The following is a 24,274-nucleotide window of genomic DNA, read 5'->3' as shown; positions in this document are numbered from 1 at the left end:
AGTAAGTGCTCGATCGGTTTTAGTTATTGACATTCGCGGGACAGCACTCACCAGTTTACAAAATGCATTCACACCTGCACAGGCCTCACAGTGGCGGCTGGGGGAGAGAGAGCTGTTCCCCTTTTCCAAGATGAGGTTCAGAGAAAAGGAGTGGCTTGGTTGAGGCTACACAGTGAGTGGCTGAGGGGTCCAGGGCTCAGGACAGGAGCATGCTCAGCTGCCCTGGCCATCTCTCCATGGGATCAGGGCCCCCAAAGCCCTTTGTTCCCTCCCGCCTCGAGCCTGTGTCAGACTCCCAAGGGAACAGCTCTGCTACCCATTTAGTGCTCCAGTTGGGCCAGCTGGGGACCCGGGTCTATGCCAGAGAGTTTGGGGATAAACCAAGAAGAGGGCTGGGACCCTGAGTGGGAGGGAGAAGAGTGGGGAGAGGGGTGAGGGAGAAGCAGCTGCCAACACTCTGTGGCCTCCTCTCTGCCATCCTCCCCTCCCGAGCTCCATTAATGGCAAAGTTTGGGCCTCCTGCACAGAGGTACGGCTGGCCCAGGCCCAGGACAGCTGTCCCGTGTGGGGTGGGATGTGCCCTTCCTGGGAAGGGGGCAAGGAGGGAGGTCCCGAAGCAGGAGGAGGGTGGGGGCTGGGAGGGCAGTGGGGCACCTGCCACACCAGTGGCCATGGCCTGGCTGTGCTGCCATCACACCTCCCCAAGCTCCCTGCGCCCTCTTGGCTGTGAGCGGACTGTCTACGGCGGAATCTAAAGAGTTCTTAGTCCTGCTGCAAACAGACTCGCGTTCCAGGCCCAGCCACTGGTGGGTGCCAAGGGGAGAGGGCAGGGAGGGGGTGAGGGGCAGAGGGGAGGGGACACAGGTCCAGGAGAGTGAGGAGGGAGGAGAGGCGGTCAGCACAGAAAAGAGAAAAGGAGAAAGAAGGAAGGAGAGAGAAAGAGGAGGGAAGCGAGGCAGCGATGCCAGGAAGACAGAGACTGTGAATGGTAGGAGGGTCAAGGAGAAGAGAGGGGTGGAAGTGCAAATGGCGGAAGGAAGAGGGGGGCCAGGGTGGGGAGTGGAGAGCAGCAGGAGCTTCCAGAATCTTCCGTCTCCCCATCCCATCCCCGATTTGGGCCAAAAAGGTGAGCAATGAGCCCAGTGGAGGGCCCTGGGATTCTACCACCACCCCTCCCCTGCCCCAGGGACCCCTGACCTCTCACCCTGGAAGACCACCGGCTGCACGGAGAGCACGAAGGGGTCGTAGTAGCTGTGCAGGCCCTTCTTCCAGACCACCGCCATGATGGCCCCCGACGCCAGAACCTCCACCACGGGCTCCTGGCGGCTGCAGCCATACACCCTGGCAGAACAGAAAGGTGGCAAGGCTGGGCCGGGGTCTGGGAGAGGAGTGGCAGGGAGGGTGGCAGGCGGCTGCTGGGGGAGGGTGGACGGGAGTCTGGACATCTGGATTCTGGGTCTCTGCTACCAGAGACCACTGGGTGTCTGTGGGGAGAATTCTGTGTCTCCCCGGCCCCAGAGGACAGACTGAAGGCCCTCCAAGGACCAGGCTAGCTCCTCAGGTGAAAGAGGCCAGGAGGTTCCTCAGACTTCTGGAGCTTACAGTTTGATGATGACGGCTGGCTCAAGTCCCATGCTCCCTCCCCAGACCCCTCCACCCTGCTACAGAATCATCCGTGACCCCTAGCGCCCCTGGCAGGAAGACTAGACTGGCATCTGCAGGGACCACCCCTTCTGGCACCACGACTCCCGGCTGTGTTCAAGGATGGGACAGAGAGAAGGCAGGTGTGGTCTTGTGACCCCCAGGGTGCCCCAGAAATCTGCCCAGAGCTTGGCGCCTGGGAGGCTCGGAACAAATAACCGTATCTCAGACTTCTGGGCTTTTAGAAATCTGGAATGTCCGCCCTGAAAAGACTGGTGACACCGTTGAGGTCAGCTGCTTGATTTCCAGAAGGGAAAACCGAGGCCCTACCAGCAGTCCCTGGCAGAGACAGGCCTGTGCTAGGCACTGCCTGTGATGGCTGGTACCCACCCACATATGTAGCTGCCCCGGTCTGCCTGTCTCAGACAGGGCTTCCCCAGCTCCCCTTCACCCTCTCACCAACCTCCACCAAACTTCCCAGTGTCAATAACACTCTCTGGAGTCCAGCGCATCTGATGGGTCAATTTATAAGAAACTAACAGCCCCACCTCCCTCTGAGTGGGCAACCCAATAGCGTCGCTGCCTGCAGACTGTGCGTAGGCCCCTGGGCCTTGACAGGAGGAAGGGGTGCCGCTGGAGGGATTTCAGGCACTTTGGCAAGCGAGTACCTACCTCCTCCAAGCACAGCCTCAAAATCGCTACACGTGGCACCCGAGCAGGTGCAGCCGGCTGGAGGCATGGTGGGCATAACCCCAAGGGGCTCCCTGGGAGGGTCTTGGTGCCCAGAGTCCGGGGATGGGGCATTTCCCCTGGCCTCTTGCCAGGGGAGCGAGGTGGCCTCCAGTAGCAGGCACTCCCCTCCCACTCCCCTCACCCCCCAGGCCCTCGTCCCTTCTTCCTACCATTCCAGCTTGATCTTCCTGCTGCAGTGCCCAAATCTCCCCAACCACACCGGTGCCCCCCACCCTCCCACACAGCCCGTCCTTTTTGGCCTTACCAGCTCATCTTCCCTGGGAGGTGGGAGATACGGTATTAGGAAGGAAGAGACCTGGAGGTCACCTTTAATGGGGGCTTTAGCTTTCATTGTTGGGGGGTTTTATTTACGTAGCAGCAGAGCCCTTGTTGTCAATGAAATATGGAACGCAGAATCAAAGCACATGGTTGAAGCTGGGCAAGGGGCCACCTGCTCTGTCTTCCCATCACCACCAAAGTTCCCCTCACCCCCATTCTCCAGCAGCTTTCTGGGGTACAAGCTTGAGACCCCAAATGTTGTCTGACCTGTCATTTTAGAGCTTCTCCAAGGGTCTGGGACGAGAGAGCCACCAGTGAGTAGGAACAGAGCTGGGCCTGGCAGCCAGGTCCCCTCCCAGGCTGAGGGGCACCCGGAGAAGCCCCAGGGGAAACCGCTAAGTGTCCCCAGCCTTTTTGGACCTGGAAGTCAGATGGTGTCTGGCTTCTCTGCGCTTCCCAGAGCCCTCCAGGAACTCAGCCCACGCACATGCCGCAGATCGAGGTCATACCCAGCAGGGCAACAGGAGGGGTGACAAGGAGAGAGCAGCTCGGAGAGGCCCTGGAGGAGGGGTGTGGCAAGAACCTCTGCCAGCTCACATTCAAAGACTGCGCTTGATCTGAACACACTGGTCCCTTCCCCATCTGCCTGGAGGCTGTCCACGGCCCAAGTGAGACAGAAAAGGCATCAGCGGGACGCCCGGCACAAAGTAAGTGCTCAATAAACAATCACTGAGAACTGCCCAGCCCAGAGCATCTTCCCCACCTCCTGCAGCGCTTTGTAGGCTAACATCCATCTCCCCATCCTGTGGGAGGACCAGGCTCCCAGAGGTCAAGGCCATTTCCAGTCCCTCCTCCCCACCCCCCAACCACCTGCCCTCTGATCCTGATCACTTCCGTACTCCACACCATATCTCATGCCCAAAGCCCTACTCCTCTGCTCAAGAACTTTCAATAGCTCCCTACTTACCAAATATCAAAGCCCAAATGGCTCCTGGCACTCAATGCCTTTGGTGGCCCAGTCCTAGTTAGAGTATAATAATGATAAAAATAATGGCTAGTGTGTAAAGTGCTAGGCACTCACTATGTGTAAGGATCATGGCACAGATAGTCTGATTTAAATCCTCCAATGATCCTGCAAGGTAAGCATGATTGTGAACCCACCCTTCCTGCTTCCCAGGCTTCTGGTGGGGTTTAAAGGAGATACTAGATTCTCCACAGGAGGGGATGTCTTCACTGCCGGGCCCTGGTGCCTAGATCAAATGCACACACAGTAGGTGTGCAGTAGGTATTTTGAGTGAATGAATGAATGATGTAAGTGGTACTGCTTTGCAAGTTCCAACAATGCATCAGAGCTCATGGATTAAATGTTAAGAGCAGAGAGGCTCACTGGTGTGTGGGGTGGGGTGTGGGGGTGTGATGGGGAACCCCCTGCCTCCTAGCTGCGTGCCCTAAGGCAAGTTACTTTGCCTCTCAGAACTTTCAACAGCTTCCCACTTATCAAAATCCAAACGGCTCCTATCACTCAATGCCTTTTGTGGCCCAGTCCCAGTTAGACTATATATAATGATAATAATAACAGCTAACGTTTACTGAGCACTCACTACGTGTAAGGATCATGGCACAGATGGTCTGATTTAAATCCTCCAATGATCCTGCAAGGGAAGCAGGTTCTGAGAGGCAAAGTAACTTGCCTTAGGGCACACAGCTAGGAGACAGGGGGTTCCCCATCACACCCCCACACCCCCACCCCACACACCAGTAAGCCTCTCTGCTCTTACATTTAATCCGTGAGCTTTGATGCATTGCTAGAACTTGCAAAGCAGTACCACTTACATCATTCATTCATTCACTCAAAATAGATACTGCACACCTACTGTGCGTTTGATCTAGGCACCAGGGCCCGGCAGTGAAGATATCCCCTCCCGTGGAGAATCTAGTATCTCATTTAAACCCCACCAGAAGCCTGGGAAGCAGAGAGGGTGGGTGTTCTGCCAGGAAGCAGTCAGGGTTTAGGAATGAGCCCAGAGGTTGAAAGTCCAGGCTGCAGCCAGACTCTGAAACATCCCAACATGCCATGGTGCCTCCCAGAGCTGACTTTAGGGGTCATCTAGGACAACGGCTTTGTTACAGATGGGAAAACTGAGGCTCGGGGAGGGGAAGCGCTGCCCCCAGTACACATCCATCTCCAGCCTCCTCTCCCCTATCCCCTCTAAGCTAGCCATCCTGTCTCCCAGATACCCAGGCCCAAGGTCCTACCCGCCCCCGTCTAAGAATGCTGTGTGTGACTTTTAATCCCCCCATCAACCACTCCCCTTTCCAGCCCTCCCTCCCGCCCTCCTTCCCAGGGACTCACGAGGTGATGAGCCTCTTCTCCAGGGGCCCAGCCACGTCATACATGGCCAGTCGGTCCCGGCACTCTGCCAGCGTCCACTCCAGCCGGAGTTTGAGCATGAGGTCCTCGGGGCCCTGCAGGTGCCACAGGCAGCTGGAGGCCAGGTGGTCAGGCCCCTTCAGCCGTAGGACCTGGCCCTGGCCCACGTAGCTGTAGCGGTAACAACCTGGAGTGGGGAGAGGGGCACAGCCCCTGATTCCTGTGAGCCAGAAGGAGGGGACCCTGGGGGGCCAGGTCCCTCAACGTCCTCCCCCAGGCAGGATGGGCTGGGCGGGGGAGCCGGGTGGGGACAGCCAGACACGCTCTACCCCACCCTTCTCTCTCCCTGTCAATATCCTCATTCATGCATTTGTTCATTGGTTCAGTCATTCACTCATGGAATGGACACACAGTGAGCTTCATGCCTTCTCAGTGCCCAGGTAAAGATCCAGTCGCTGCCTGGGGACATGGATGACAGCAGGGACAGACAGACACAGAACAGGCAAGAATAGTTCAGGAGATGACGGCTCCAAACCTGGCCTGTGGGCTGGGGGCGTCCTGGGGGTCCCCGCGTGAGCAAAGAGGCTGGGGCGAGCCAGGCAGCTTTGAGAAAAGTACACACAGGGCACGTGTATCTAGAGGACAAGCTGAAGGCAGGGAGGCCCGGCCCAGGCCATTCCCAGGATGGGCGCTGCTTTCTCCTGCAGCCATAGGGAGCCACAGAAGGTTGGGCAAGGCTGGACACCGGCTGGCTTGGACCACACACTCCTCTGGCTGCTGTGGAGACCAGCGAGGCCACAAGCAACGAGCAGGTGAAGGGATGAGGGCTTCACTTCCGGTAGAGAGAAGGGAGTGCCCTAAGGAGGAGTCTGGGAGGCTGCCCTGGGGGGAGGACATGAGCTTTGAGCTAATGATGGTGAAGCCATCAGAATAAAACAGGTGCTTATCAAGCATTTGCTACAGGCCAGAAACTGAGCTGAATGCCTTCCCTCACTGTCTCACTGAATGCCCACAACAGCTCTGTGAGATACTTTCAATGATTGTGTCCATTGCACAGACCTGGGCCAGACACATCTGGGTTTGCCCAGCCACCACCTAATCTTTCCTGGGCCTTGGTTTCCTCATCTATAGAATGGGACGATAACACCACCCTTGCAGGGCCGCCAGCGGAGGCTGTGGGATGAAACACGTTTGAATGCCCAGCACAGCGCCTTGCACAGTAGGAGCTCAGTAAAGGCAGTGCCTGTTCCTCAGGTGGGTGTGAGGGAGATGGAGCAGGTAGGGCTGGGGAGAAAGGCCTGTGACTTGTCATCCTGCAGCTGGCCCCACCTGAGGCTCAGACCTAGCCCATCTCACGGCTGCCTCACTTCACAACTGTTTCACCATCCTACCCTCCCCACCTACCCCACACACCAGTGAGCCTCTGCTCTTCCATCTAATCCGTAAGCTCTGATGCTCTGCTAGAACTTGCAAAGCAGTACCACCTGCATCATTCATTCATTCATTCATTCAAAATAGTTACTGTGCACCGACTGTGCGTTTGATCTAGGCACCAGGGTCTGGCAGTGAACATATTCTCTCCCATGGAGCAGCCAGTATCTCATTTAAACCTCACTAGAAGGCTGATGTTCTTCCAGGAGCCAGTGGGGATTTAGGAATGAACCTGGGATGTGGGAGGCAGCCTGGTGACATGAAATTATAAAACCTGAGTTTTCAGTCTATTTACTCTGCTTTAAATCGTCTTCTTTGGAAGGCCACAGACGAGCAAAGGTCCCTCTGTCAGTTTGGTCAGCCTGAGGGCAGCCCCCCCGCCCCCAGGCTAGCGCCATCTGCTGGGCCTCCAGGGGAGGGAGTGTAGGGGGAAGGAACTGGAGAGGAGGGAGGGGCACTACCCTCCCCACCTAGCACCAACACTCATCAGCTGTGTGACGATGTCATTCTTGGCTCAAGGGCCATACAAAATCAGGCAGCGGTGGACCAGATTCGGTGTCCAGGCTGCAGTGAGCCAGTCTCTGTCCCCAAGCATTGTCTGATCAAGTCCCCCTGAGGCTCTCAGGAGTAATAACTCTCACTTACTATTGGTTGTCGATTATCAACCTCAGACTCTGTAGAGGTAGGTGTTCACCACCTCTGGGTAGTTAACTGAGTCTGGGCCAGTGGCTTAGCCATTCCGAGTTCTGTCAAATGGATGTCATATGACCTCCTCTGGGCAGTGCTGAGGACCAGGAAGGGAATGGAGGTGAATATAGTTTGCTCTGATGCTGCCACCTGTGGATCAGCCCCTTCTCCCTGACCCCTGGCCGTGCTGACTGCAGTGGGGAGCTGACCTCCCTAGAGAGAGAACAACAATATCTGCCTAGGGAAGGGACAGGGCCTCTACCAGCAGCTGGGGAAAGGTGCCAGGCACTTCCTAGGGTTTTGTGTTCTTTAAATCTTGCTCCAAGCGGATCCTTTGCTGTTGCCACTTTAATAATTACTCTTTTTTTTTCTTTTTTGCTCTTGCCACTTTAATAATTACTCTTTTTTTTTTTTTGAGACGAATTCCGTGGAGAGCTGTGTGCTAACCTTTTGTTAATCAGAAACACCTTTGGGGAGCCTGGCACCTCTCGGGGCTGGGAGGAAGTAACTGAACATGCCTCGGGTGTTCCCCTCCCCCGGCCTTTGCCTCTGCCATTCCCTCTGCCCGGGGAACCCTTTCTCCTTCTCACCCTGACAAATTTCTGCCTACCCCTGTGCCTGAATTTCTTTTTCTTTCAAAAATTATTTCATTTTATTGTTGAGATAGCCTGTCACCCAGGCTGGAGTGCAGTGATGCAATCACAACAGCTCATTGCAGCCTCGACCTCCTGAGCTCGGGTGATCCTCCCACCTTAGCCCGCCCTCCTCCACCCCGAGTAGCTAGGACTGCAGGTGCACACCACCATGTCCAGCTAATTTTTTTTTTTAATGGAGTTTGCTCTTGTTGCCCAGGCTGGAGTGCAATGGTGCGATCTTGGCTCACTGCAACCTCCACCTCCTGGGTTCAAGCAATTCTTCTGCCTCAGCCTCCTAAGTAGCTGGGATTACAGGCATGGGCCACCATGCCCAGCTAATTTTGTATTTTTAGTAGAGACGGGGTTTTGCCATGTTGGCCAGGCTGGCCTCGAACCCCTGACCTCAGGTGATCCACTCAACTCGGCCTCCCAAAGTGCTGGGATTACAGGCTTGTGCCACCACGCCCGGCCCATGCCCAAATCTGATGCCCCCTCCATGAAGTCTTCCAGGATCCCCTAGTCGGGAGCAACCCCTGCCTCCTGTAGATCTGGGACTCTGTGTGAGGCTCTTGATTTGCCCCCTCCTCTGCTTTGGAACGAACAATTCCCTCTCTCCGCTGCCTCTGGGGCCTCTATTCTCACACTGGCACTTGGTGTTATGAGAATCTGTTTATGTGTCTGTCTCCCTCATGGGGCTTGAAGCTCCTCCGAGGGCAGGGGTGAGGACACGGTCAACCTGGTGTCCTCAGCTCAGGAATGGGGCCTGGCATGAAGGAAGTGCTCAGAAAGTCAACTTCAAGGATTTGAGTTATTATCTCTGCCCCCTGAGACTCTGTGCTCTGGACATGCACTGAACCAGTCTCCTCATTCATGCTTTCATTCATTTGTTCAATCATTCATTCATGAAACTAACACTCACTGAGCACAGATAATTACAGAACAACTGCCAGGAACATGGGAACACAGAGGCACAAGGCAACATGAGGCTATTACATAGCACTTCTATTGCAGGAGAAAAAATAACTTTCCACAGGACCTTTTCCTTTTCTTTTTTTTTTTTTTTTTTTGAGATGGAGTCTCACTCTGTCTCCCAGGCTGGAGTGCAGTGGCACAATCTCAGCTCACTGCAAGCTCCATCTCCCAGGTTCAAGTGATTCTCCTGTCTCAGCCTCCTGACTGGTTAGGACTACAGGTGCGCACCACCATGCCCGGCTAATTTTTATATTTTTAGAAGAGACAGGGTTTCGCCTTGTTGGCCAGGCTGGTCTCGAACTCCTGACCTCAGGTGATCTGCCTGCCTCTGCCTCCCGAAGTGCTGGGTTACAGGCATGAGCCACCGTGCCTGGCTGACTTTTATATTTTTTAATGATTGAAAAAGGCCCTATGGGGCCAGGCATGGTGGCTCACACCTGTAATCCCAGCACTTTGGGAGGTGGGGGCAGGAGGATCACTTGAGGTCAGGAGTTCGAGACCAGCCTGGCCAACATGGCAAAACCACGTCTCTTCTAAAAATATACAAATGAGCCAGGCATGATGGCAGGCGCCTGTAGTCCCAGCTACTCAGGAGGCTGAGGCAGGAGAACGGCTTGAACCTGGGAGGTGGAGGTTGCAGTGAGCCAAGATCATGCCACTGCACTCCAGCCTGGGTGACACAGTGAGACTCTGATATATATATATATATGTCATTCTTAGCTCATGGGCTATACAAAATCAGGCAGCAATGGACCAGATTCAGTGTCCAGGCTGCAGTGAGCCAGTCTCTGTCTCCAAGCATCATCTGATTAAGTCCCCCTGAGGCTCTCAGGAGTAATAACTCTGAGTTACTATTGGTGGTAGATTATCAACCTTGAACTCTGTAGAGGTAGACGTTAACTTTCAGAAGACTATAATAAGCTGTCAATGATTTTAATTCACTAGAAAAGACAACCCCAAAGGTTTGTTTTCTTGCCTGGTAGGACCTTAACCAGGTTCGTATCTAACTTGGTAATCTTATTCCAGCAGTTCTCTTTTTCCATTAATGATTGATGACAGATAGATAGATAGATAGATAGATAGATAGATAGATAGATAGATAGATGATAGATAGATATAAACAGACAGCTAGCTAGCTAGACAGAGACAGAGAGACAGACGGATAATAGATAGACAGCTAGCTAGCTAGATAACTAGATAGACAAGCAGACAGATATCAACAGAGAGATGATAGATAGATAGATAGATAGATAGATAGATAGATAGATAGATAGATAGACAGACAGAAAATAGATCAGTTTCTTGCGTTCTTTGCCATTCCACTGGTTCCCCCATTAATCAGCTAAATAAATATTTGACATATGGTCACTCTATCTTTGTATAAGAATCATGATTTCACCTCTTTGAAAACTGTACTTTGACCTCATCACCTCCATCCAACAAAGAAGCAAGCATTTGACCAGCAGGATGGGAAGAGGGGAAGGCAAGGAAAGGTATAACAAGGATTTAAACTCTGCCTCCCTCCCTGAGAAGGGGTTGAGATGCTCACCCCCACCTTGGCTCTGGGTGACAACGCTAGATAGTGTGGGAGGAATCTGAGAATTTAGGGGCCATAGAGTCCAGCAGCCAGTTGGTGCACTGCACAACTCACACAAACTACAACTTGGACAGCACCTCCTGCCTTGTGCAGCATGGTGACTCTGCTGGTCAGCTGAAAGATTGTGGGTCTGCTTGGAGAAACGCAAGGTGACTCTAGAAATATGGCACCAGGTAGGGAGGAAGGGCTGATAAGCCTGACTGGGAAGGAAAGGAAAAGGTGGAAGGAGTGTTCTTGAATGCGATGGCACCGCTACCTCCAAAAGACCAAGTTTTAAAACCAATGTGACTGATAAACCGTGAATTGGCAAGATGATTTTCTACCATCAGTGGAAACTAGCTTGTGGGCAGGTTGAAGTCAATGATAGAGGAGAGTTACGTTCGTGGACCACTAACCCTGACTCATCCTCACACCCACACAGGAACACATGCACACCCGTCTACAAGACACACACAAATACACGCATGCACACCCATCTACAAGACACACACAAATACACGCGTGCACAACGCCACCTCCTCTCCCCCTACGGGCTCCAAGACTTGCTTGGGACACATCACTGAGTCCACCATGGCATCCCCTGGGTGACTCTTAGCCAGGGCTCCCTGCACACACGATAGAAACCATGTGTCCCCTGACACACAACAAAGTCAAGACAAACACCAACTCAAAAGGAAAGTGGGGAGGGGAGAAAAAGTAGCGTACCCAGCGTGGAATTCAGTGCAGCTATGTCTTTCACACTGGCTTCTGATAAAAGGAAATGAACAAACAAATAAACAAGAACAAAAAAAATAAAAGAAAATACAATGAAAATAAAATTAGAGGAGACTCTTGGAGCCAGCCTTGTCTGAGATTCACCCTAAACGCCCCCACCCCACCCTTCTGTCCTGGCTTCTTGAATGCAATGGCACTGCTACCTCACCTGGGGGGCTCTCCTGGGGGGCCCGCCCTGAGAGCACCCCAGCCCTGGCAGGCAGCCTCCCCGGGCCACACCACAGCTTGTTTCCCCCAACCTCATGAGGCCGACCCCATGTTTCCGCTCCCAGTACTGACCCAGGATCACTAGGCCCTCGGGGTCCACTTCGTACTCGGCCCTGTAGGGGACGGCAGCCGAGCTGTTGACCGTGGACAGCAGCTCCTCCACCAGCAGTGCCTGCACCACCTCGGGGCTCAGCATCAGCTGGCGGTGCTCAGGGATTTGGAGAATGAACCAGAAGAAGCAGGTGAGGGGTCCCTCTCTAAGGTAGGCAGAAATGAGAGGGGCCAGGGAAGGATTCTGAGGTCTGGCCTCAGCTCCATCCCTGCTCATGCACATCGAGCACTCTCCGCACCCCAGCCATTGCTGTCCGTCTTCACGCAGAAGCCTCCTAGCGACCTCTGAAGGAAGCGCTCTCATAATCCTGATTTTACGAATGAGAAAACTGAGGCACGAGAGGTGAACTTGTGCCTCATAGACTATGCCGCAAGTAGCAGAACCAGATGTGGACGGGGCAGTCGGGCCCTGGAGCCAGTGCTCTTAACACCATCCCCCTCCAACATTGCCTCGCCTGATGGTGTCAGGCCCTTAATCAGCCATCACAGTCACTGTCTGGTGCAAACCTATCACACCCATGTTTCCATTCTGCAGATGAGCCCAGTGAAGGGAGGGTGACATGCAAGAAGCCAAGTTCCCTCTCCACGCCGTAGTTTCCCCATTTGAAACATGAAGGCGTTGCATCAGAAGCCTACAGAAGCCCCTCCCATTCTTTGAATCTCAGCTTCTTGCAGGAGCTGGTCAGGGGCAAGGACAACTCACCCAAAGGAATAGACGGAGCTGGAGTTGTAGTAAGTTCCCAGGCGGGTGCTGGCGATGAGCTCCTTGAGCTGTGAGAAGGAAAGACAACAGCTCCTGGGACCCTCTGCAGGGCAGACAGGGCCACTTCCTACCTCGAGGTGCCCTTTGCTCCTACTGGCAGCCCCACTCCATGCATGAGGCTCCAAGATGGATAGGCTCGATCATAGTCACACAGCGCTGAGTGGCCGGGCCGGGGCATGCATGAATCTCACACTCCGTCCCTTTCTTTCTGTTCCCATTACACCAGACTCTCACCTCCACCCGCACTGCCAATGACCTTTCTGCCCCTTGCCAAAAGTCACTCCTCAACTCTGAAAAAGCCCACTCGGCTCCTGGGCCCCCTCTGCACCTCCTCCTATGGCCTGGGACAAGCCAGCAGCTCAGACGGGTAGCACAGCTGGTTGGAGTTTTTGCACATCTCCAACTACAGCGCTGCTGGCAGGATTACAGGCTCTTAAGCATTTGCACAGCGTGGGAATAGTGTTCGTGTTATCTCAACTTCACGACAACCCACAACAAATCTGCAGCCGGGTCCTGTTGTTATCATCCCTACTTCATGGAGGAGGAAACGGGCAGCCTCAGGCTGGGTCCCTCAGAAGCAGACCCTCCATTGACAAGGTGGGGCAAGTGGTTTATTTGGAGGTGATTCTGGGAAACAGTAGTTGGGAGGGAGAGACTGGAAAGTGGGCAACCAACATGGGGCCATGAATGTGCAGTGTAGAGCTGAGAGCATCTGAGCTCAGCCCAACAGGGCATCTCTGGGAGACAGCCCGGAACATTCTCTGAACTATTCCCCGCACCAGGGCCAAAGAAGCTGCGGTATTGATCCACCCACTCCAGTGCTCATGGTTCAGGGTTGCTCCTGGGAAGAACTCCCCGGCACTTCTGGCCTGCCTTGTTGGGCAGTGGTCCTGCAGCCTGAGAGTAGCAGGCAGTAGACCAGCCTCTGTGCAGTGTGCCACCATCCTGTAATGGATGGGCAGGAGCAGCCACTGTCCTGTAATGGAGGGGAAGGAGCGGGCCACCGTCCTGTAACGGAGGGGCAGGAATGGGCCACTGTCCTGTAACGGAAGGGCAGGATTGGGCCCTCGACAGTGTCAGCTGCACTGTGGGACTTTTCCCAAGGTCATGCTCCACCCCGGTAAGAGGCATGATCAGGATCTAATCTGAGTGCTATTGACCCAAGCGTCCACTAACTTTCCCATGACCCTCAACCTCGTCTGCTTCCATGGTGCCTGGAGCAGGGCTGTGGTCCCCGTGAGTGCTCCAGATGGGTTGATCAACTGGCTCCATGTGATCAGACCCCAACCCTCTCTTTTCACCCCCACATTCCCTCCCTCTCATCCCCCAAATCCTTTCCTACCATCTTCTGGGCTTTGGCAGTTTCACTGCGGAAGGCACTAGATTCCCGGCGGGTAAGATCCTGGGAGAAGTGGCGATTGAGCACTCGCAGGCTGCCTGAGTACACCTGGCTGACTGTCACCTCCGCCTTGTACCCTGCCCGGGAAGGAACCAGCAGGGTTAGTGGAAGAAGCAGGTGGGAAAGTCTCCTGTCTCTTCCATGCCTTCTCCTGCCACCCACACCCTCAGCTCAGCCTCAGTGTCTTGGGTCTCCACGGCACCATCAACGTCATCATCGTCATCTTTGTCACTCCCATTGTCAACATGGTCATCTAAAGTTTATTGGATGACAAACTGGCTGCAAGGTAGCAAGGAGGTGAGAGGCTCCCAGATGGATGGTGTCCTACAGGTTCCCAGGGAGAGGCTGACACAGTGACCAGTCCAGGACACCAATGACATGAAGGCCAGGAAATCCACATAGGCCCAGGAGGCCAAGGTCATGGGTCAGCACCACTAGGCATCCTTCCACTTATGAGGTCATCCAGGGATCCCACAGGTGTGTGCTAACCACCTACTACATGGGATATGCCAGTTAACCAAGACAGATGTGTCTCCCCCCATGAAGCTGACAGTGGTGGGTAAGAAAGGCATGGCTCTGGCAACCATACGGCATGTGGCATCTGTCTGTGGGCAGTGCCATCAGGGAGCAGTGCCACACGGTGCTGTTGAGGGGACGTGACGAGGACGCTCAGCCTGGGCCAGAGTGGAGTGACCCTCCAGCTGAGATGTAGGGATGGGGAAACTGTAAATTGGTAAGAGAAGAGGGAGGGAAGTACCTTCAAGCAGAGGGAGAGCAGCATGGGGCACGGGGCTGGTAGCACGGGGACCATGGTGAGGACCTGGGCTGAAAGGCTGTTTGGCTGGTGTAGTCAGAGACGGGGAGGGGCGGCAAGGAGCTGGGGCCTCCGCAGGGCAGGGCCCACTGGGTCTCTACCCGATGAACAAGGGAAACCATGAAAGGTTTAAAATCAGGAATGACGTCATCAGACTTCTGTTTTGCAAAGACTATTTTGGCTGAAGTGAAGAGGGTAGAATCATAGCCCTGGTTTACACCCCTATTCATTCACTCAACAAATACTTCCTGAGAGCCTGCTATGTGTAGGAACTGAGCCAAAGCACTTGGGGCTATATGAGCAAAACAACGAACAGAACAATCAAGAAAAAACTGCCCTTAATAGCTTGCAGACTAGCAAGGAATCTGACGGTAAACCACACATCGTGTGTAACAGGTTAGAGGTGGTCAGTGCGGTGGAAATCAGGGCATGGGGCGGGCTGCAGTATGGAGGTCAGGGAAGAAGGTGACATACATCTGTGGAAAGAGTGTCCCAGGCGGCGGCAAGTGCAAAGGCCTGGTGTGTTTTAGGAGCAGCAAAGAGTGAGCAACAGGACAGCAGGAGGGTATGAGATGGGGAAGGGGAGAGGCCGGGTAGGGCTTGCCAGGCCTGGGAGGACTCAGGCTTTCACCCTGGGTAAGATGGGAGGAATGGGAGGTAGTTTTTTTTGTTTTGTTTTGTTTTGTTTTTGTTTTTTGTTTTGTTTTGTTTTTGAGACAGAGTTTCGCTCTTGTTGCCCAGGCTGGAGTGCAATGGCTCGATCTCAGCTCACCACAACCTCTGCCTCCCAGGTTCAAGCGATTCTCCTGCCTCAGCCTCCCGAGTAGCTGGGATTACAGGCATGCGCCACCATGCCCGGTTAATTTTGTATTTTTAGTAGAGACAGGGTTTCTGCATATTGGTCAGGCTGGTGTCGAGCTCCCGACCTCAGGTGATCCAGCTGCCTCGGTCTCTCAAAGTGCTGGGATTAAGCGCGTGAGCCACGCGCCTGGCCCCATGCGAGGTTTTAAGCAGCGAAGTTAGAGGATTTGGTTTATTTTATCAAATGGCCCCTCTGCTGTTAAGTTGAGAAAGGCTCTAAGGAGGCAGAGCAGAGGCAGGGAGAGCATCGAGGACATGCCTGCAGGGCTCCAGGGGAGAGACGTCCAGGGGGACAGAGCCTGGCCCCAGCTGTGGCAGAGGAGAGGGTGGGAAGTGATTGGCGTCAGCCGCTTTTGATGTATTTTGGAGTTAGAGATGACCAGGTTTGCTGGCAAAGTGGGGCTGGGGTGGAAAAGAAAGAAAGGAGTAAGAGGAAGGTGCCAGGAGAAGAAGTGGTCTTGGACTGGGATGTGGGAGGTACAGGTCTGGGAGAAATTATGCAGAGACCTCATGGTCTGAACGCATGGGGTCCGAGATGCTCCTCAGACATGTAAGAGGAAGAGCAGGGGCAGCTCTAGAGTCAAGCTCAAGGGAGAGGCCCAGGTTAGAAATGCAAATGTGGGTGTTAACAGGGTATAAAGGGCACTTGAAGCTAAGGGTAGCAGATGAGATCACGAAAGAAGTGGGTGGAGAGAGAAAGGAGAGACCCCCCCATCAGCAGGGAAACAGAAAAAGCAACCCGCTGAGCGGAAAGGACCCGGTGGCGGCCCAAAGTCTAGGGAGGAAAGGGCTTCTGGAGGTGGGGGTGAGCCCCCGGGTCAAGTGCAATGATGACTGAGAAGTAGACATTGGATTTAGCAACCTGGCATGTTGGCGAGCTTGACAATGGCCGTTGGAGTTGGGGGGCAGAGGGAGCCAGGTTGGAAAGGGCACAGAGAGACTGGGTGTGTGGACTGACAGCTCCTTCAAGGAGCAGAGAAATGGGGGAGGCACCCCAGGGGACATTGACAGATGCTGCTGCTGGGGGAGAGAGGGCATCCTTGCTGGTGCCAGGCCGTTGTGCGGGCAGAGGGGGCGGGATCGGGGTCCCAGGAGGAGTGCACATGATGCAGCCGGGAGGGCAGGTGGGCCAACATATATGGGGCTTCTCTTCTAAGCTGTTTTGTTTTCTCACTGAAGCAGGAGACAGGGGCAGGCGGGTGCTGGGGGCTTGAGAACACATAAAAAAAAGGAACACATAAAACTCCTATGAGAACACATAAAACTCCTGCCTGGGAGAGCAGGAAAGAGAAAGGACCTGGGAAATATGGTTGGTGGTATTAAGGGTCCTGCTACCATCCTCCTTAGGAAGCCAGCCACACCCTCTCCTCGGGCCAGTCTGTCCTCCTCTCTTGGGGCCTGTCCTGCTCCAGTGTCACTGGTCACTTGTGCACCTCCTCTGCCAGACAGGGCAGGGCATGTCTCTGATCCACCTGCTTGCCCAGCACCCAGTCCCAGGAGCACAGCCTGGTCAAGGCGGGAGGAGTCTTTCAAACAGCTCCCGAAGTGCCTCCTTCAACCCTCAATCCCTCTGTGGGGGAGTTGGCTTCCCCCAGCAGAGGCTTGGGAGCACTCACCCCTTGGGTCCTCAGCCCCATGGAGCACCTCTCCTGGGGTGGGGATGATTGACCCCAGGAGCATAATCAGGGGGAATTAAACTCCTCTGCAAAGAGAAATAATTGGCAGGTGAGTTCCTGGCCCTCCAGCCCAGTGCCCCGTGGTTTACTCTGTAGACTAATTAGCCCGCTACCTGAGGAGGCCCCCACAGCCCTGTGCTATCTGGGGCACTGGCTTCCTGCCGGTGGTGAAATGCACATGGCGTCTACTGCCTGTGTTGCTCAACTCTGGGTGGAATCACTGTAAGTCATTGCAAGCAGGCCCGTGTCAGACCTGGGGTTCCCAATAGCATCACTCCCAGATGCTGATTCCAGACACTCCCAACCCTGACCCCCTTGGATCTAGGCCTACATGGATTTCTCTCCACTGCTACAAAGTTGGTCCCCAAGTTGCTTTCAACAGGCCTGGAATTCCACCAGGAGATTCAGCCAGTGAGAGCACTAGCTATCCTTTGCAGGATGTTTAATGGGATGCTTCTGATCACACAGGCAGCTGGGTTGTCCCTCCCGTGGCTTCCCAGCCCTCAGCTTTCTCTGTCCCAGCACATGCTGTGCTTTAGCGTAAATGTCAGGTCTGACGCCTTGGCTAAATCACAAGGCCAGGGGCTATCCCCAGAACCTGGCACACAGGAGGTGCTTGGCACTGAGTAAATGAACGAATGAATGTGTCTTCTACAGTGTACAGTGTAGAGGCACAGTCTAATTCGGTTTCTCCGTTACTTCCCACTGTCAAAGGCAGAAGGAAGAGGAGAGACTCCATCAATCTTAGAGAAAGATAATAGATGCTCAAGAGCATTTATTCAATCAATGAATGAACGGAGGCCTGGATGAATGAGTCCAGAGCACAGGCCAATCGCTCCCCGGCACCAGGGGACTGACTGATGGCTGTGACATCAGGGAGGGGCCGGCCATAATTAAGGACATGGCAGAGGGCCCTAAGGCTGGCTGCTCTCCAGCTGCCTGCTCCGTCCCCCATTCATGCTGGACCCTGGAGACCCAGAGGGGATAGAGCTGTGGTCCCTACCCTAAAGGAGAACCCAGGCTGGGCTTAAGTGAGCAGAGGCACTAATTGGTACCAGGCACCATCAGTGCCTCTGGGCCTCCTTCTTTAGGGCGGGGTTGGCTCCAAGCCTCAGGGGCAACCCAGGAGGACTGTAGGCAAGGGAAGACAATGTTTATGCTCTGTGGGCTGGTTGGTTCACAAGAACTGGGTGCTAGGAGAGCCCACTTTCCCCACCTGGTAGGGAGCTTTGGGGCACTTTGCCCAAGCAGGAAGCAGACCTGAGCCATAGGACCTGGAGCCAGGGTCTGACAGCATCTCCAGCTGGCAGGACAGGGAGGGAGACCCAGAGAAGAGAAGTGACTTGCCCAAGGTCACACAGCAACATGCTAAGCACGGCTGCGCCTGGAACCCAGTTCTGTCCTGCTGTGCCTGCTACGGTCACCCCAAGTCCTCCCCAGGTGCCTCTCCCAGGCGGTCCCACGACGTTACCTAGGAAATACCAGAGTAGCACCCCCACCAAAGCCAGCACAACCAGGGCCAGCAGCACAAACAGGGGCACCAGGTGGAGGGCTTTTCTCTTGGAGTCCTCACGGGCCTTGAACATCCCCTCCGGCTCTGCTTCCTCGCCATCACCTCCATCCCCCTGCCCGCCAGCCACCTGGGGGGCCTCGGCCTCGGACATCCTGCCAGGGAAACAGACCGAAGTTGGAAACAGCCTCGCATTTGCAAGGGAGCCTCTGCTGAGCGCCGGTGGGGCACAGAAGCAGGACTTCCCTGCCTTTTGGAGTGGAAGAGTAACAACATCAGGCGGCAGTGACTGGAAGTGGGCGCAGAGAGAGCTCGCAGAGGAGGGAAGTGCATCTCAGGTCAGCTCGCCCCAGAGGGCAGGCACCAGAGCTGGACTGGGTCTGGCTCGAGAACCCCACCTTTGCTTCCCACTGGCTTCCCCACAGTCAGAGGACAGACAGAGGTCTCAGTGCCTGAACACCTACCTCCCTAGAGGCTGCACCCACAGACAGAACTGAAGTACATGGGGTGCAGACTTCTGTAGAGGTCTGACCTCTTGCCCTCATTTCCCTTCCACACAAGGAATGCTGTTTCTTGCTCCTGGTTCTGGTTCACGGAGCTTCCCACCATGCCCACAGTCCATGCACTTAGCCCCTGCCCCAGAATCCCCTGAGCTGGCACTGCGCTGGGCCAGGGACCTGCCTTCCTTCACAGAGTACAGTCTCTCTCACCTTTCTACTCTCAAAGTCTCGCAGCAGAGGAAGGGAACAAAAACTAATATTCATTTTGTGCCCTCATGAGACATTTCACACTTAATTTTCAGGTCACCCAGGGATGTGGAACCATTGTCCCATGTTTTCTTCCTCAAGCCCACACCACGTGGGTACTTCACCTGCATTATCTCACTTAAACCTCCAGTTCTGCGCCCATTGAAGAGATGAGGAAACTGAGACCCAGAGTGTTCTAGCAATAACTCAGTCTAGGGCTTTTCCTAGCGCCATTTTCCCAATGTGATTTGAATACCTGACATTCACTCCCAGACGCATTTTACAGATTAAAAAAAAAAAAAACCCTGAAGCCTAGAGAGGCTAAGCCACTTTCCCAAGGTCACACAGCAGGGAAGTGGAGGTTGAGTCTAGATGTCTGACTCCCTGCTTTTTGCACAAATCTAAGATGCCTCCCATAAATGAGCTGTTAATTAACAAATCATGATTAAATAGCAACTGAATGTCACCCCTCTCCACGCTCCAGGGTTCCAACTCTATTTTGAGACCCTTTCAAGCAAACATTCCAATATATTTGGCCTTTCAGGCAGGTTTCCCCACAGTACAGAGAAAGCCTTTGACCCACCCACCAGGAGAGCAAGGGCTCCAGACTACTGCGAAGTTCATCTCCTCTTACTATATCCATAAATACTGTGTAGCTTTAAAATGCACCCCTGGGTGCCGTGGCTCACGCCTGTAATCCCAACACTTTGGGAGGCTGAGGTGAGTGGATCACATGAGGTCAGGAGTTCGAGATCAGCCTGGCCAATATGGTGAAACCCTGTCACTATGAAAAATATAAAAATTAGCCGGCCGTGGTGGTGGGCACCTATAATCCCAGCTACTAGGGAGGCTGAGGCAGGAAAATCACTTGAACCTGGGCAGGGGAGGTTGCAGTGAGCTGAGATCATGCCATTGTACTCCAGTCTGGGTGACAGAGCAAGACTCTGCTCAAAAAAAAAAAAAAACATAAAAAAAATAAAATGCACCCCAGATGCAGGCAGGGGCTTCCTTCGGGCTGTGTCTTGGGGTTTTACACAGTGGGTTTCCAAAAATGGGGCTCTTTAGTAATGCTCAAAGTCCTCCCAGGTGGATGTGAAGGGCCCTGGCCCTTCTCCCAGCTTCCCAGCTCCCTCCAGCTCCCCTTGGCATCGTTCCCAGCTAAGGGTCTTTGGTGTCCAGCCACAGTGACTCTGTTGAGTGGCCCTCATCAGATACAAGGAAGGGAGGGGCTGCTGGGGACCCTCACTGGGCATGACACCCCGCTCCACAACTAAGCTAGGATATTCCTGCATGTGGAGTGGGCCCTACTGGCTTTTATGGGGCCAAGGCCAGGGAATGGTAAATGGTAAATGGTAAATGTCCGGCAATGAGTGGGACAGCCCCGCCCACTTCCTCAAATGTTCACAGCATCCCTAGTGAGAAACAGGCAAGAAACAGACCAGTAACAGGGCGCTGAGACTCTTGCATGAGGCCACATGGCAGGTTTGAATCCCCAGCGCAGAGCTGCCTGTCTGTCCTGGGCTGGCCACCTGTGACTGAGGTGGTTGTCCTCAAAATCTGAGAAGGTTTGCTGGATTGGGAAGATCCCAGGTGATGGGCTGGCTCCTTGCCCTTCTTTCAATCCCTCATCCCCTCCCTCTGCCAGAGGAGGATGCCATACTCCCGCTGCACCCCTTTTGTTTAAGGGACAGGATCTCACGCTGTCACCCAGGCTGGAGTATAGTAGCACGATCATAGCTCACTCCAGCCTCCGATTCCTGGGCTCGAGTGATCCTCCCACCTCAGCCTCCCAAGTAGCTGGGACTACAGGTGCACCAGCACGCCTGGCTAATTTTTTAGTTTTATTTTTCATAGAGACCAGGTCTCAAACACCTGGCCTCAAGCGATCCTCTCACCTTGGCCTCCTGAAGCGTTGGGATTACAGATGTGAGCCACCATACCTGGCCCTGTTTCACTCTTGAGTCTGGATCACCAAGGAGCTATTTTGTGATGACTCATAGTGCCATGGGGACTCAGGGGCATAGAGGTGATAACAGGTGACATTTATTTCAATTGTCTCTGTTGCTTTATGTGCATTTTCTCTTGTGAGCCTTACACAGATCCTGTGGCGACAGGTACTCCGATCACTCCTACTTCACAGATGGGAAAGTCAAGGCACAGAGAGGTTGAGCAGCTTGGCTAAGGTCACACAGCTGGTCAGCAGCAGAGCCAGGCTGCAGTCAAGCAGATTGACTTCAGAGTGACCACTGTGCCCTACTACCTCTCAGATAATCAATGTAAAGAGAGGGAAACTGAGGCTCGGAGCAGGTCATGGGTCCATTAGAGGAGGCCCGAAAAGGGGCAGCTCATGGTGGGGTGCTTGGTGGGCCTCCCCTCCCCTCTCATCCTCCAAGCCAGGCCTCCTTCTCTATGCAGATTTTGCCTCCCTCTAAATGCCCCTCGCATCCATCTGGGAGGACTTTGAGCAGCACAGAGAGGCTAATTTTCAGGAAACCCTCTGTAAAAACCCAAGCCATGGTCCAAATGGTGGTAGTGGGAAATTAATTCCCCCGGGCTCATCATAACTTGCCACCCAAACTCCTGGGGCGGCCTCCTCACTAGGTCCCCTGCCTCCATTGCGTCTTCCAGCGCATCCTCCCTCCCCAGCTCAATCGCTCACCTGCTCAGGATCCTTTCACAGCTGCCAGCCACTTATCATCTAAGCCCCTTGCTGTGGCATCCAAGACCCTCCATGGCCAGGCTGCTGTCCACCCTCCTCGTGGCTATAACTTCCATCACGCACTTGGTGCCCCAGGCCCACAAGACCCTGCCTTTGTGCAGCTGAGTCCTCCTGCCTGGACTGTGGGGAGCTCTTATCAGGCCACCTGCCGGGCACTGGGTTCCAGGCCCCTGGCTAGTTAAGCTGCCCCCTCCCCTGGGCAGCCCTTGATCAGATCAAGAATATGCCTTGGCTTTGGGTCTTGCCTCTGTCACCTATAGAATAGGCAGGGCCGGCATCTTGCTCACCTCTGGGGTTCCCCGTGGAACGCCGCACAGCCTCCTCCCTGTCTGTAAGCTGCATGAAAGCAGTGTCTGGTACTCAGCGGACACTCAGTAATTGTTGAACAAATGAATGACAAGGTCCCAGCTCCTTACTCCCCACAGGACTCCAAGGTGCTGTGTGCATATATGGCCTGGCCAACTTCTCCTGCCTCCTTTTTTCCCACCCTCTCTTTTCCCCGTCACACCCCAGGGACAGTGGACTTCCCTTGGTAAGAAATTTTAACAATGGGATGGTAGCACACATTTACGGATTAAGAGCAGCCAGCCAGCACCAGGAGCCCTCCTGGACCTTGAGCCCTGTCAGTGCTTGTTCATGGCCAGGCGTCCCCACACTCTTCCTTCTGCCTGGGCCCCCACCTCCCAACCTGGCCAGCTCTTATGCAGCCCCTGTCACCTCAGCTCAGATCTCACCTCTTCGAAGCTCTCCCAGAGTGCCCTGGAAGGGGCGGCTGCCCCTCTCAATGTGCAGTTCACCTGTGGGCTCTCTCTGCCCCTCACATTGAGCTCCTGGAAGCGGGGACTGTGCTCCAATTACCAAAAGGGGCCTGAAGCAGTCCCCCAGCTTTGAGCACCTGGACCCCACCCTGGCACCTGCTCCTCACTCCCTCCTGCCCTTCTGGCCATTGGAGGGTCTCTAGTCTGCCTGCTGGAGGCTGAGTTCCTTGGGGCGGGGCCGCGACTCCCCCGGCAATACAGATCCAGATTCAACCACTGCGTGTGAAGTCCTACCATGTGCCAGCCCTGTGCTGGGCGGTGCTGCAAACTCCACTGCAGCCTCCAACAGCCTGGGGTGCATACTTTGCTGACTCTATTTAATGGCTGGGGAAACTGAGGTAGAGAGAGGTAACATGACTTACCCGAGGTCCCTCAGCCAGGGCAGAGCAGAGCAGAGCAGGGACTCTGGGCTAGGGCCATAGGGCCATCTTTCAGTGAAGCCATTAGGCCCTAGAGTCCTGAGAGTGTGGGGGACTGGGTGGGGGTCCCTTCCACACATATAAACACACAGACCCACAGATGTACACAGATGGAGACACACGGAAGGATATACACACATCTATTCATGACACAAAAATTCATAGATGCACGCCCTTCCTACACAGACACACACACGAACACACACACACATACATGCCAACTCTGAGCCTGTGAGCCCAAGATCCTCTGCTTAAGTCAGTACACAGGTGCAATGTGGGGCTCTGGGCCTGTCTCCTACACCAGAAGGCCCAGGTGGGGTACCGGGTATGGAGGGGGTAGCATGTCCAGTCCTGCGAGGCAGGGGTAGGGTGGCCTCTCCCTTCCTCCTGTCCCTGCCACCTGAATCCCAGGCCACCAACCACCCAGCACTGATGCTGTGCCTGTCCACACACCTGGTGTCACCCTGCATGGTCCCTCCCCTCCCCAGCTCTGTGGGCCCCTCACCTTCTGCTCACTGATCACCCTCTGGCCGATTAGGCCCTGCAGGCCTGGCCTCGGAGCAGGGTAGGTGGCTCAGGCCCCAGGGAGCCAGGCCCAGCTCTTAGGGTGGACACTGTCACTAGATCATTTATAGATCCCGGTCCCCTGTCCTGGAGGCCCCCGCTTACCTTTGGGAGTGGCGGATAGGTGCCGGGCCTGCACGCAGGCCTCAGGAGCCTCTGTTTGTCCAGGCCAAGGCCTCCCCACCCCCACCCGGCCAGCCCAGGCTGGATCAATGGCCTAGAGCCATGACCAGGGTGTCTGGCCCTTGTCCCCTGTGGCCTGTGGCCCCAGGCTCCATGGGGCTCCTCCTGCTGGGTCCCGGACGGCACTGTGACTGAGTACAGGTGAACAGGCAGGAGGTAGGAGAAGGCAGTGCCTGCCCCGCCCCATCTTCCCCCACCCCTGCATGGGCACCCCAGAGGCTGGCAGGCAGGTACGGGAGATCTGAGCTCTCCCCTGAGGCCCGTTGCCTGGTGACCTCCCTGCCTGGTTACAGCCCCTGGTCCCTGAGAGCGTGAGGTAGGGGCGGCCAAGGACTGGGGACTGTGCAGAGGCGAGTGCAGGGGCT

General features: G+C 54.8%; 1 protein-coding gene across 3 annotated transcripts in view; it reads right to left on the bottom strand.

Annotated features, from left to right (window-relative positions):
* The window catches only part of TMPRSS6 (transmembrane serine protease 6), a 42,845-nt gene extending 18,803 nt beyond the window's left edge, over positions 1–24,042 (bottom strand). The window contains exons 1-8 of one of the 3 annotated variants that reach the window (XM_030815619.1): positions 23,832–24,042; positions 18,422–18,615; positions 13,543–13,676; positions 12,141–12,208; positions 11,399–11,583; positions 11,051–11,092; positions 5,006–5,210; positions 1,205–1,341 (exon numbers count right to left, since the gene is read on the bottom strand). In XM_030815619.1, coding sequence (XP_030671479.1) covers positions 1,205–1,341; positions 5,006–5,210; positions 11,051–11,092; positions 11,399–11,583; positions 12,141–12,208; positions 13,543–13,676; positions 18,422–18,614 — 964 coding nt within the window. In that variant the 5' untranslated portion in view covers position 18,615; positions 23,832–24,042. Of the gene's footprint in view, positions 1–1,204; positions 1,342–5,005; positions 5,211–11,050; positions 11,093–11,398; positions 11,584–12,140; positions 12,209–13,542; positions 13,677–18,421; positions 18,616–18,710; positions 18,851–23,667; positions 23,767–23,831 lie in introns of those variants that run through there. The other 2 variants (XM_030815620.1, XM_030815618.1) reach the window with 2 other exon arrangements.
* Positions 24,043–24,274: the final 232 nt, after the last annotated feature.

This window comes from Nomascus leucogenys, chromosome 7b (assembly GCF_006542625.1).
Source record: "Nomascus leucogenys isolate Asia chromosome 7b, Asia_NLE_v1, whole genome shotgun sequence".
Taxonomy (NCBI): domain Eukaryota; kingdom Metazoa; phylum Chordata; class Mammalia; order Primates; family Hylobatidae; genus Nomascus; species Nomascus leucogenys.
This window is presented reverse-complemented; position numbering and strand designations above follow the sequence as displayed.